Here is a 14424-nt window from a genome sequence, read left to right as displayed (position 1 = left end):
AAAACCACTTTTAAATGAGGAAACTCACAACAGGGTCACGATTTGTAAACGTTGATTGGTTAACAAACATCTGATTATCAAAGTGGATAAAATTATCAGAGAAGTCATTTCTATTCATTTTTTCCAAATATATATGCATATGTGTGTGTGTGTGTTTGTAGGCACAGGCGTAGATGTGTGGTAAGATCATGAACATCATCATCATCGTTTAACGTCTGTTTTCCGCGCTAGCATGGGCTGGATGGTTTGACCGGGATCTGGGAAGCCAGGGGCTGCACCAGGCTCCAGTCTGATCTGGCAGAGTTTCTACAGCTGGATGCCCTTCCTAACGCCAACCACTCCGCGAGTGTAGTGGGTGCGTTTTGCGTGCCACCTGCACAGGTGCCAGGGGGGTCCGGCATCGGCCACGATCGGTTGGTGCTTTTAACGTGCCACCGATGAATAAATATGTAAATATATAATAAGCACAGGCAAGGCTGTGTGGTAAGAAACTTGCTTCCCAAGTACATGGTTCTGGGTTCAGTCCCACTGTGCAACACCTTAAGCAAGTGTCTTTTACTATAGCCTTGGGCTCACCAAAGTCTTGAGTGGATTTGGTAGACAGAAATTGAAAGAAGCCCATTGTTTACACATTATTTAATATATACCGGGTGGCCCCAAAGTAGGTTTACAGTTATTCTACTTTCTCTTTCGCTTTCATATATTAGTAGTTTAGATCTTAATTATAAAAGAATATGAAACCATTATTCTATGCTAATTTAGTTAATTTTGTCAAGCTCCCTGTTCAGTTTGCAAGATACAAATTTAATTGTAATAAAAGGTTTTAAAAGAAATTTAAAGTGCCTACGTGATAACTGTAAACCTACTTTTAGGCTACCATCTATGTGTGAGTGTGTGTGTGTGTTGGTCTACCACTGCTTGACAACTGTGGTTAGAATGTTTACATCCTTGCAACTTAGGACTACGGCAAAAGTCCTGGCATCGACTTGTTTGACTAAAATAAATCCGTCAAGGCAGTGCCCCAGCATGGCCACAATCTAATGACTGGGACAAGTACAAGATAAAAGATATATGAATATATTATATATATATCTAATCGAAATCGAAATCTTTCAACATCAATGGAAATTGTAGCTGAGATACCAGTGCCGGTGGCACGTAAGAGAACTGTCCGAATGTGGCCGTTGCCAGCGCCGCACCGACTGGCCTCCGTGCCGGTGGCACATAAAAAGCACCATCCGATTGTGGCAGTTGCCAGTCTCGTCTGGCACCTGTGCAGGTGGCACGTAAAAAACACTATCTGATCATTTGCCAGCCTCGTCTGGCACCTGTGCAGGTGGCACGTAAAAAACACTATCTGATCATGATCGTTTGCCAGCCTCGTCTGGCACCTGTGCAGGTGGCACATAAAAAGCACCCACTACACTCTCGGAGTGGTTGGCGTTAGGAAGGGCATCCAGCTGTAGAAACACTGCCAGATCAGACTGGGCCTGGCGCAGCCTCCTGGCTTCCCAGACCCCAGTTGAACCGTCCAACCCATGCTAGCATGGAAAACAGACGTTAAACGATGATGATGATATCTATAATGTGCAGGAATGGCTGTGTGGTAAGAAGTTAGTTTTCCAACCACATGGTTCTGGGTTTAGTCCCACTGCGTGGCACCTTGGGTAAGTCTCTTCTACTATAGCTTCAGGCCGACTAAAGTCTTGTGAGTGGATTTGGTAGATGGAAACTGAAAGAAGCTTGTCATATATATATTGTTGGCATCCTTTTGTCTCGGGAGACAATGGAGTTGTGCATAAAATAATCTGCCACTTTTTACAGTAGCACTGGAATATCCTCTCCCAGTTTCCTCTCGAGTTTTGCGCAGGCCTTGGCTAGAAATAAGATAATCCTGGGTAACCCAATCGTCAGGATTCCTCTCTCGACCTTGCTGATGTAGTCCAAAGGAGTGCAGAGCATTACGTTTGGCACCAGCTTAGTTGCAGGAGCTGTCGGAAGAGTGTCGAGTCGAACACTAAACCGCCTACGGGGCTCCATTCCGGATTTCTTTGAAGGTTGTCTCCTTTCATGTATACCCTGGATAGGGGCCCATACCGAGTACTATCAGCTGGAGCCAGCTGAGCCCGGGACTCGTGTCAGGCAGAGTTGTCACTCCTTGAAGTAGTGAAGGAAATCGCTACCCACTACCCATAGATATATATATATATATATATATATAAAAATATAATATATATGTGTGTGTGTGTGTATTTGTGTGTCTGTGTTTGTCCTCCTACCATCGCTTAACAACAGGTGTTGGTGTGTTTACATCCTCATAACTTAGCAGTTCAGCAAAAGAGACTGATAGAGTAAGTACTAGGAATAAGTCCTGGGGTTGATTTGTTCAACTAAAGGCAGTGCTCCAGCATGGCCGCAGTCAATATGACTGAAACAAATGAAAGAATATATTACATGTACGAAGGTGCATGGCTGGGTGGTTAGGGTGTACAGCATGCAATTGTTAGATTGTGGGTTCAATTCTCAGACCAGGCGATGTACTGTGTTCTTGGGCTAAACACTTTGTTGCACTTTGCTCTGTCCATCACTTCAACACCTGACGTGTGGTCCCCAGTTCACCTGTTCCGGCCATGTCGATTTGATGGAATGAGTGGGAAATTGTACAACACATACATTTGACCGCTATAAGCAAATCATTTGTGCGGGTCATCGGGCAAAAACTGAACACTCGGGGGTTGTCTTCAAGGTGGGGTTTCCAGCAGCTCTTTTATTTTATACTTCTTTCAGTCATTAGACTGTGGCCATGCTGGGGCACTATTTATTTTCTTTCCATGCCTGGTACTTATTTTATTGGGCTCTTTTGCCAAACTGCTAAGTTACAAGGATGTAAACACACCAACACTGTCTGCAACCCAAATTTTAAAAAATTAAAAACAATTTTAAAGAATTTTTGAGATACAAGATCCCTAATTAAAAGAGAAAAATTAGGTACTTTGTATCTTATGATCAGAGGTGTCCTCCAGCAAGATGGTGTTGGTGGGGGGGTAAAGGTTTTATTCTGATGAGAAATGGTGCAAAACAAAAAGTAAGTAAAAAAAGGTATTTACCGAAGGGCTGTACCATTCTTCTTCTTGTTCGTCTTTTTTGCGTTGCTCGTTGTCCTGTAATAGAATGGATGGTGGGGGAAAATAATGCCATAGTACTGGTGAGGAGGGAAGAAGAAGGAGAAGAAGAAAAAGAAAAAGAAGAAAAAGAAGGAAGAGGAAGAAGGGGACGAAGAAGAGGAAGAAAAGAAGGGGTGGAAGAGAAAGAAGAGGAAGGAACCCTAGAACAAGAACAGGAACAAAATGCAGAAAAAAATAAGGAAGAAAAAAAAAGAACAAAAACAACAGTAACAATAGAAGCAACAACAACAACAACAATATACTGAGTGGTGTAGGGGTCCAATGTAGTCGTTATAGCTGCTAGAAATTGTAGCTAAATTTCACTCAAACTGCAGCCTATTGTTTTGAAGAAGGAAAGACATACTGGGCAAGTGTAGTCCTTGATACACAATGCTCATGAGAAGGAAAAAAAATAGTCATGGCTAACCTAGGGCTAAACAACAGCATCATTTGATCATGTGCAGTGGTAAGTCCCAAACACTTGGTTGGTGTTAGGAAAGGCATCCAGCCATAGAAACAATGTCAAAACTGACATTGGAACTCACTGCAGCTTTGCAGATCATTAGACCCTTACAAAGCAGCCGACCCATGCCAGCATGGAAAACAGACAGTAAATGATGATGACGACACCTCTGTATCTGAGGGATGCAAGTTTGTGTCCTTCTGCAACACATCTTCACCATCTTTTCTTCTCTCTCCTTTTCCAACACGTCTTCTCCACTGTAAGCCAACTGTTTCTGTCCCTCTATCACAGTTTAAACCCTCATCAAATGACGCAAAGCCACCTCCCCACCATACTACTCGCCACTCAGTTGAAGGGTCTTTGTCTTGCAAGTTACTTAGGGACCTCACTTGTGTTGGTTCCACATAAAATCTATACAGTATATTCTGGGAAGTGGTTGGCATCAGAAAGGGATGGTATCCAGCCATAGAAACTATACCAAAGCAAACAGAGCTTATTGCAGTACTCAGGCTTGCCAGCTTCTGCCAAACCATCCAACCCAGGCCACCACTGAAAGCAGGCATTCAATGATGATGATGGTAATACACACAAGTGTATCATACTGAAATATATTTAACACTTTAAAATAGGAACTGTTAATCATATTGGAATATTTAGAGTGCCCACTGACTGGCCCCTGTGCCAGTGGCATGTATAAAGCACCATCTGAACGCTGTCGATGCCAGTGCCGCCTGACAGGCTCCCAAGCCAGTGGTATGTAAAAAGCACCCACTACACTCTCAGAGTGGTTGATGTTAAGGAAGGGCATCCAGCTGTAGAAACCTTGCCAGATCAGATTAGAGCCTGGTGCAGCCTCCTGGCTTGCCAGTCCTTAGTCAAACCGTCCAACCCATGCCAGCATGGAAAGCGGACGTTAAACGATGATGATGATGATGATGAGATATTGAATTACAGTCCCCCACCGGCAAATAAAAAGAAATTGTTTAATTTTGATTTCCATACTTACATAGCGAGAGATCAAACAGCTCGCTGGTATCCATATAAACATCGATAAGATTATCACTGTTGTAACAATGTTGGTTTTCATGAACTCCCCTGCAGACAGAACAACAAAGGGACACACATTACGCATTAAGGAGTGTTTTGGTTACTCATATTTCAACAGTTCTATCAATTTGCATTAATGTCTTTTTTTTCTGAACAACTGAGAGAACAGCTCTGTGTGCTGTGATCTTTACTGCCTTCGTCTGTTTCTTTATTTCATGTTCTCTTCCCCTCATACCTTCAGCTTATACTTGCCCCAATAGTGTAGGACGGCAACGGAGTCCCTATCAAACAACCCACCTCATAACGCTAACCATTCTGTCCCTTCCTTTCTCACTAGCACCTAACACCAATTCCTTTCCTTTCTCTCTTCCTTCCATATTTCCCCACCCCCTAATAGTGTCATCTATATTGTTATTCTCTTCACTACCACCCTCTCACCTTGCTTAGATCCACCATACCCTCTCACCATGAAGATACACCATACCCTCTCTCCTATTCTCCTTCGCTTATTGGATCCTCTTTAGGTTTTGCAATTTGCTACATGCTAGTGCTGGTAACACATAAAAAGCACTCAGTGTGTATTCTGCAAAGCGGTTCACATTAGAAAGAGCATCTACTCATAGAAACCATGCCAGAGCAGACAACGTCGGAGCTCAACGCAGTCCTCCATCTCATCAGATCTTGTCAAACTGTCCAACTCATACCAACACAGAGAGCAGACATTAGGTGATGACAATAACGACGCAATATACAAAATTTATATCATCATGGTCGTTTAACCCTTTCGTTACTGTATTTATTTTGAGATGCTCTGTGTTTCTTTCAATTAATTTTAAATATAACAAAGAACTTAGTAAAACAACTTAGTTATCACGAAGCAATTTCTACTCTTCTCCTCTGGAAGCCATCTGCTCGCAATATCAGAGGGTGCACACTCTCCTATCCTGATATAATCTCCAGGGATACAGGTATCCAGCAACAGGACCTCCGTAATGCCATGATGGACCGTGAAGTCTGGCATAGCATGGTAAATTCCATTGTCTCGACCACGGTCGAACAATGATGATGATGAGTGTTACAAACATAAATTGTGACTAAGGTTTGGTGGAAGATTTTAATTTAGAACTTTTGAAAACAAGACATTCGTATTATAGAGCCAGAGGTGGTTACAGCCAGGTTGGTATCAAAAGGGTTAAATTAACCATTTGTTAACCCTTTCGCTATCATATTTCTGTTGAGATGCTCTGTGTTTCTTTCAATTAATTTTAAATATAACAAAGAATTTAGTAAAATAACTTAGTTATCATTAAGCTAGTGTTAAGAACATAAATTGTGATTAAGGTTTTGTGGAAGATTTTAATTCAAAACTTATGAAAACAAGACATTTGTACTCAGAGCCAGAGCCGGTTTCTTAATACCAACCATTTTATAGAATGTACTGGGTGCTTTTTTTTAAGCAGGACCAGAACATATTTAAATATTGATAATGAGTTTAATTAGAACAGTGATTCTCAAAGTAACAAATGCTTGCCTCTCAACTTTCACCAAGAAAAATAAAATAATAATTAAGAGAAATCATCTTCCCCTCATTACCCTCTTAATTAATGAGAAAACAGAGTTTCCTTCCTAATAATTCCTCTTTGTTCTCCTTGGTGTCGAGCAAATTTTAAGATTTTTTAAACCATGGCAATTTGTGTGCTCCCTTTTCAATCCAAACAGGGATCCAACTACCATTCGTGAGAAACAGTGAATTAGGCTGTGCAAATACACACCTTATATAGAATTAACCTTTCATGGATCAGTGGGATCCCAAGGGACCCCAGCTAATTTTAAAATTCATGCAAAGTTTACATTTTTTATTTAAATGATTTTATATCTCATCCCTTTTACTGTCAACAGTTTATGAATGCACACACAAATTTTGAGTTAAGAATTTCCAGTCATATGGATGTTATAGCATAAAATAGGGTCATTGGAGTCCAACTGGACCCTATTGGCCCTCTGTGAAATTATATTTTCCTATTCTTTTTTTTCAGATATTCTGATCAACTATAAATCAATTTTCTTCGTATTTGTTCTGGTATAAATCAATACACTAAATAATTTTGTTTTATTTTATATTTCGTGTTGTATGTATAGTTTATAAAACTATAAAAGATGATGATTTCTTTCAATAAAGGTCTTTTTTGGTCAATAAATTATATTGTAATTCCTCTTCATTAAACGCAAATAATTACAAATATATACCAATAAAGTACTAAATTTCTTGTTCTGTATCATGCACCCACACATATATACAAGATTACACAAATATTCTTTTCTACTCTAGGCACAAGACCCAAAATGTTTGGAGATGGGGCCAGTCGATTAGACTGACTCCAGTACACAACTGGTACATAATTTATCGACCTCAAAAGGATGAAAGGCAAAGTCAACCTCGGCGGAATTTGAACTCAGATTGTAAATACAGAGGAAATACCGGTAAGCATTTTGCCTGGTGTGTTAACGATTCTGCCAACTCGCCGCCTTGAGATTAAACAAATATTACTTTATGGATAGTGCGGAAATCTACAAAAATAAAAGGGGGTCCCTCGGGACCCCAATGGCCTGAAAGGTTTAAGGAGTATAATTAAGATAAAAGATGTATAATTGAGATAAAGTGTGAATAATTAAGGTAAAGGGTGTATAATTGAGATAAAGGGTGTACAATTAAGGTAGAGGGTGTATAATTGAGATAAAGAGTGTATAATTATAGCAATGGATGTATAATTGAGATAAAGGGTGTATAATTAAGGTAAAGGGTGTATAATTGAGATAAAGTGTGTATAATTATAGCAACGGATGTATAATTGAGATAAAGGGTGTATAATTAAGGTAAAGGGTGTATAATTGAGATAAAGTGTGTATAATTATAGCAACGGATGTATAATTGAGATAAAGGGTGTATAATTAAGGTAAAGGGTGTATAATTGAGATAAAGTGTGTATAATTATAGCAACGGATGTATAATTGAGATAAAGGGTGTATAATTAAGGTAAAGGGTGTATAATTGAGATAAAGTGTGTATAATTATAGCAACGGATGTATAATTGAGATAAAGGGTGTATAATTAAGGTAAAAGGTGTATAATTATGGCAAAGGATGTATAATTGAGATAAAGGGTGTATAAAGATAGAGAGAGTGTAATTAAGATAAAGGGTATATAATTAAAATAAAGCATGTGTAATTAAGGTAGAGTCAAATTATAAATTATAAAATATAATTAAGATAAAAGGTGTATAATTGAGATAAAGGGTGTATAATTATAGCAAAGGATGTATAATTGAGATAAAGAGTGTACAATTAAGGTAGAGGGTGTATAAATCTGTAAAGAATTTCATCATACTTACCAAAGTCATCAGTGATAACCTTCTCAAAAACATCAAAGAATCGTTGAACAATGTTGCGTACCACTCTCTTGCATTCACCCTGAATATGAGAGAGAGACACACAGACATATATATATATTGAGAGAGAGAGAGAGAGATATGTTGCATTTCATGTAATGAGTTTAAATTGGCATAAAGCACATTGTAAATATATTTATTCATTCAAACTATAATCCCCATTATTAGCAATAACATTTTTGCAACTCAAAATCAGTTTTCTGATTCCATGGACAAAAAAAAAATCAGATTCTTTAGAAAAGGAATATATTTGGAGTGCCATTTCGACATCATGCAAGATTCTGTACTCTTTTATAACTGATAAAGTGTTCAGATAACCCAAATAAGTGAAAATCTGATGGCGCAACATCTGATGAATAGAAATGGTGAGGTATAGAGCTTCTCAAATCGATGAAGAAATGGTCTTTTCTTGGGTTATCTACAATGCATGTTGCCTTTATTCTTAGATGATAGTTCATGAGGTACTCACTTACCATTCGAGTGTGGTCGATGCTAGTCCCACTGGACTGGCTCCCGTGCCAGTGCCACATAAAAAGCACCATTTGTGCATGGTCTATGCCAGTGTCACCTGACTGGTCCCGTGCTGGTGGCATGTAAAAAGCACCCGCTACACTCTCAAAGTGGTTGACATTAGAAAGGGCATCCAGTTGCAGAAACCTTGCCAGATCAGATTGGAACCTGGTGCAGCCTCCTGGCTTGCCAGTCGTCAGTCAAACCATCCAACCCATGCCAGCATGGAAAACAGACATTAAACGATGATGATGATGATGATGATGATGATACACTTTCCCAATCTACTTGAGAGTATCTTGCATAGTGGACCCTGTTTTACTAAGTGTCTGGGATAAGTCCACAACATTTTGATGTGGATCCCCTTCAACTGCTGGCTGCTTTCCAGTATCCACAACCAGCACCAGCGCCACCACCACCACCATCATTTAACATCCATTTTCCATGCTGGCATGGGTTGGACGGTTTGACAGGAGCTGACCACTGAAGAGCTTGCCCAGGCTCTGTGCCTGTTTTGGCAAGGTTTCTACAGCTGGATGCCCTCCCTCATGCCAACCACTCCACAGAGTGTACTGGGCGCTTCCACACTGCACCAGCATCTAACAGCAGCTTGGACTGGAAATGATTTATTAACACAGTATTTTACAAGTGGATGCTTCTCCTGTCACCAATGTTTAACTGCCACCCCACCCATTACTTTTTTAAGAAACTTATCTTTTGTCCCACCAGTCTTTCTTCACATGTTAAGTACAGAGACAACATAACCATGACAACCTAGTTACCCAAGGCATGTCATGTGAACATATGAGCATACATATGTGTGTGTATGTATATATCATCATCATCATCATCATCGTTTAACGTCCGCTTTCCATGCTGGCATGGGTTGGACGTTTCAACTGGGGTCTGGGAAGCCAGAAGGCTGCACCAGGCCCAGTCTGATCTGGCAGTGTTTCCTAACGCCAACCACTCCGTGAGTGTAGTGGGTTCTTTTTGCCACCGGCACAGGTGCCAGACGAGGCTGGCAAATGGCCATGATCGGATGGTGCTTTTTACGTGCCACCAGCACGGGATATATAAATATATATATATATATATATATATATATATATATATATCATCATCATCATCATCTTTTAACATCTGCTTTCCATGCTAGCATGGGTTGGACGATTTGATTGAGGAGTGGCGAACCAGATTGCTGCACCAGGCTCCAATCTGATCTGGCAGAGTTTCTACAGCTGGATGCCCTTCCTAATGCCAACCACTCCAAGAGTGTAGTGGATGCTTTTACATGCCACCGGCACGGGGCCAGTAAGGTGATGCTGGTAACGATCATGCCCGAATGGTGCCTTTTAAGTGCCACTGGCACTGAAGCCAGTTAGCCACTCTGTCAATAATCACACTCATATGGTGCTCTTTTCACCTGGCTAGCACGGACGTCAGTCATCGAATTTGATTTTGATTTCACTTGCCTCAACAGGTCTTTGCAAGCAGAGTTGATGAAAGGCAAAGTCAACCTTGGCGGAATTTGAACTCAGAACCTATCAGCAGACGAAATACGGCTACGCATTTCGCCCGGCGTGCTAACGTTTCTGCCAGCTCACCGCCTTGATGAAATTCCATTAAGCATTATTCCTGGTATGCTAATGATTCTAACAGCAGCAGCAGATGCAGTGCCAGGCTCTTATGCAGTGGCTCTCGTGGCTTCTCATCTTAACTGATTGGAAGTGTTATCATGTACATTGTTTTGTCTTGGTATAAAAGATGGGCTACAGCAAATATTCTGCTCAATACCACAGATTTGCTTGTCAGTTGTTTGACCGTAACCAGTTGAGCATGTCCCTTAGTGGCTGACGATATGTGCATCTCTGATCACGAGCAGAAGTAGTGGGGGAGCATCATAGCCATGAAAGGAATTCTTTGGGATTGGATAATTCACCTTTGGAAATGTGTGTTTCGTTCAACATCTTTAAACAACCCTAATTCAGGGACCTTTCGAGTGGGATGGGCTATTCGACCAGCAAGGTTATACGCTGATTATCTTAATATGAGATCACAATGTCACACACACACATGGTTGTGATGCATGTACATGGTGTACCCTTATCAGATCGATAGTCATAATGGGTATATTGGGCTTCGTATATTTTACCCCAGTGTCACTTTGATGGCATGCACTGCTCTCTCACTCAATAATAATAATCCTTTCTACCCAAAGGTACAAGGCCTGGAATTTTGAGGGAGGGGACCAGTCAATTACATCAACCCCAGTATTTCACTGGTACTTAATTTATTGACTCCGAAAGGATGAAAGGCAAAGTCAACTTCAGCAGAATTTGAACTCAGAATGTAGCAATTGGTGAAATACCATTAAACATTTCATCCACCATGCTAATAATTCTGCCAGCTCGCCACCTTCATAAACCTTTCTATTATAGAAATATTGGGGGGTGGGGGACTAATTAATTATATTGACCCAAGTACACAACTGGTACTTATTTTATCAACCATGAATGAAAGACAAAGTTGACCTTGGCAGAATTTGAACTCAGAACCACTAAGCATTTCACCCAGAGTGGTAATGGTTCTGACAGCTCACTGCCTTAATAATAATAATAATCCTTTCTAGTATAGGCACAAGGTCTGAAATTTTGGGAGTTGGGGAGTAAGTCAATTACATCGACCCCAGTATTTCACTGGTACTTAATTTATTGACTCTGAAAGGATAAAAGGAGGAAATTTGCAAGAGTGGCTGTGTGGTAAGAGGCTTGCTTCCCATCCACATGGTTCTGGGTTCAGTCCCACTGCATGGCATCTTGGGCAAGTGTCTTCTAATATAACCTTGGGTCAACAAGAGCCTTGTGAGTGGATTTAGAAGACGGAAACTGAAAGAAGCCGGTCGTGTATGTGTGTGTGTGTCTCCCCACCATTGCTTGACAACTGATGTTGGTGTGTTTACATCCCCATAACTTAGCAGTTCAGCAACAGCAATGAATAGAATAAGTACTAGGCTTACAAAGAATAAGCTCTGGGGTCAATTTTCTCGACTAAAGGCGGCGCTCCAGCATGGCCGCAGCCAAATGACTGAAACATGTAAAAGAGTAGATAAGAACGGCAATAAAAAGCAACAACAAAAGTACGTACATCAACACAGTATCCTTGAGCGCAAGGTCGACCGTTTGGCAGCATTGAGTATCTGTCGTAAGGTCTGCAGATTTTGTCTTTAGCATAACAACATCGCAGGCAGGCATCGGTTACTGAAAGGAAACACAGATACAGTCAGAGGAATCGGTCAACTACTGACCATTTCACAAGTTATCATGTGCAAACAGAATAAAGAGAAACAGGACAATGAGGTACCTATACATTCTTGAACTTTTGGGGTTTAAACCAGTCATATCCGGCCCCTATATCTTCCCCGTTTTATGTTCAAACTGGCCAGATTCAGCCTCTTACACTGACCCTACAATGTCCTTCTAGAAATAAACAATTATATTCGCAAGCATGGCTGTGTGGTAATAACCTTGCTTTGAAGCTAATGGTTCTGGGTTCAGTCCCACTGCATGGCAGCTTGGGCCAGTGTCTTCTACTATAACCTCGGGCCGACCAAAGCCTTGTCAGGGATTTGGTAGACAGAAACTGAAAGAAGTGTGTGTGTGTGTGTGTGTGTATAGATATATATATATATGTAAATATATATAGATATATATATGTATATAAATATATACACACACACACATATATATATATATATATGTATATATATATATATATATCATCATCATCATCGTTTAACGTCTGCTTTCCATGCTAGCATGGGTTGGACGGTTCAACTGGGGTCTGGCAAGCCCAAAGGCTGCACCAGGCCAGTCAGATCTGGCAGTGTTTCTACAGCTGGATGCCCTTCCTAACGCCAATATATATATATATATATATATATATATATATATATATATATATATATATAAAATGTCATAAGTGACAAAGAAATAAATTGATGAAATTTTATTTAACGATAAGAAAATTCAAATATCACGACAAGTTGTTTCGTAACTTAAAAACATGTAAATAATTTATATTATTATATTTAATAATAGATAAATTATTTGCATATCTGCATTATTTCGTTTTAGTTAGTTATTATTACCTCTGATTTAGCGATGGTAGAGGTACAGTTTTTAGTCGTGTTTGTTTGACCATGGAGAAGATATCTCAAGATCCGCTGGATGGATTCGGATGAAACTTTCAGGGATGATTGACCTCGTGTCTAACACGAACTGATTAGATTTTGGGATTGATCTGGTACCAGACAAGGATTCTGGATAATTTGTTATATTTACTTTACTTTACACGATTACGATCTTACGATGACTTTCAAGTCATTCTCAGTTATCTCCCTTGAGGCTTTTTCCAAAGGATTATTTTCATTTCTCTATTGTCAATTTTTCTCGCATCCCTATCTTATTAGAAACTGATGGATAAAGAAATCAATCTACATAAACAAACGGCAGCAAAACCGTTCAGAAATTAAATAACACTAACATATTTCTATAACATATATATATATGGCGCAGGAGTGGCTGTGTGGTAAGTAGCTTGCTAACCAACCACATGGTTCCGGGTTCAGTCCCACTGCGTGGCATCTTGGGCAAGTGTCTTCTGCTATAGCCTCGGGCCAACCAAAGCCTTGTGAGTGGATTTGGTAGATGGAAACTGAAAGAAGCCCGTCGTATATATATGTATATATAAATGTGTATGTGTATATGTTTGTGTGTCTGTGTTTGTACCCCTAGTATTGCTTGACAACCGATGCTGGTGTGTTTACGTCTCCGTCACTTAGCGATTCGGCAAAAGAGACCGATAGAATAAGTACTGGGCTTACAAAAGAATAAGTCCCGGGGTCGATTTGCGCGACTAAAGGCGGTGCTCCAGCATGGCCGCAGTCAAAATGACTGAAACAAGTAAAAGAGTTAAAGAATAAAAGAATATCATTTATTATACATACATATTCAAACTTTACAGTATACATATATACATAAGTCTATACATCAATCTAAAACAACAAGAATACTAAAGGAAGGGGTTATTTAAGAGAAGAGAAAGCCAAAAGGTCTCATAGTATTCATTAAAAAATTTCCAAGTAGAACTTATAATTATTACCTCCGTTATTGAAACTATTTTCAATGGTGAGTTTGTTATAAAGACAAACTATTTATTGCTGTTACTAAATTTTCTACAGCCACCTTCACATTCCATGACTACCATTGGGATCGATCAAGTATCACACAAGGATTCTGGATTATTCTTCCGGTTTATTTGCTTAAGTTTTGAGAGTGGTCGGGTTCATTTTCAGTATTCTTGTTTGTGAGAGCAGTCGAGTTTATTTCAGATATCCTCATTTTAAAAATCCTCCCTGACTAATCATTGAAAGAACATTGGTGTTGCCTTGGCGGAGGTTTGCACTCACTGAGTGCTCTTGTTATTATTCTTTTTATTTCTTTTTCTCTATTTTTACACTCTTTTATTTTCTAGATTTTAAGTAATAAACAGATCTCTTTCCTTCATTTTTGTCTTCTCTCTCTCTCCTTTCTCTTTCCATTCCCTTTTTTGAAATAGGGTAGCCATGAACAAGGGGGTGCTGTGAAGCTCCTGGTTTTAAAGGTATCGCAAAAGACCTTGTTGGAGGCCCAGCTTTCTGAGTTCTTTTACAGGGCTTAGAAAATCTAAAGGATCACTGCAATAAGTGTTTGAACCCGAGATGAGAATATATTGATTAACATCATAATCACCT

At 39.8% G+C, this 14424-nt stretch overlaps 1 protein-coding gene across 1 annotated transcript in view; it reads right to left on the bottom strand.

Moving 5' to 3' along the window:
- The window catches only part of LOC115220007 (ADAM 17-like protease), a 102129-nt gene that overhangs the window by 7354 nt on the left and 80351 nt on the right, over positions 1–14424 (bottom strand). Inside the window, exons 19-22 of the mRNA XM_029790309.2 lie at positions 11778–11890; positions 8064–8142; positions 4634–4722; positions 3108–3161 (exon numbers count right to left, since the gene is read on the bottom strand). Coding sequence (XP_029646169.1) covers positions 3108–3161; positions 4634–4722; positions 8064–8142; positions 11778–11890 — 335 coding nt within the window. The remainder of the gene's footprint in view (positions 1–3107; positions 3162–4633; positions 4723–8063; positions 8143–11777; positions 11891–14424) is intronic.

This window comes from Octopus sinensis, linkage group LG15, assembly GCF_006345805.1.
Source record: "Octopus sinensis linkage group LG15, ASM634580v1, whole genome shotgun sequence".
Taxonomy (NCBI): domain Eukaryota; kingdom Metazoa; phylum Mollusca; class Cephalopoda; order Octopoda; family Octopodidae; genus Octopus; species Octopus sinensis.
Note: the sequence above shows the minus strand (reverse complement) of the source record. Positions and strands in the feature narration are given on the sequence as shown.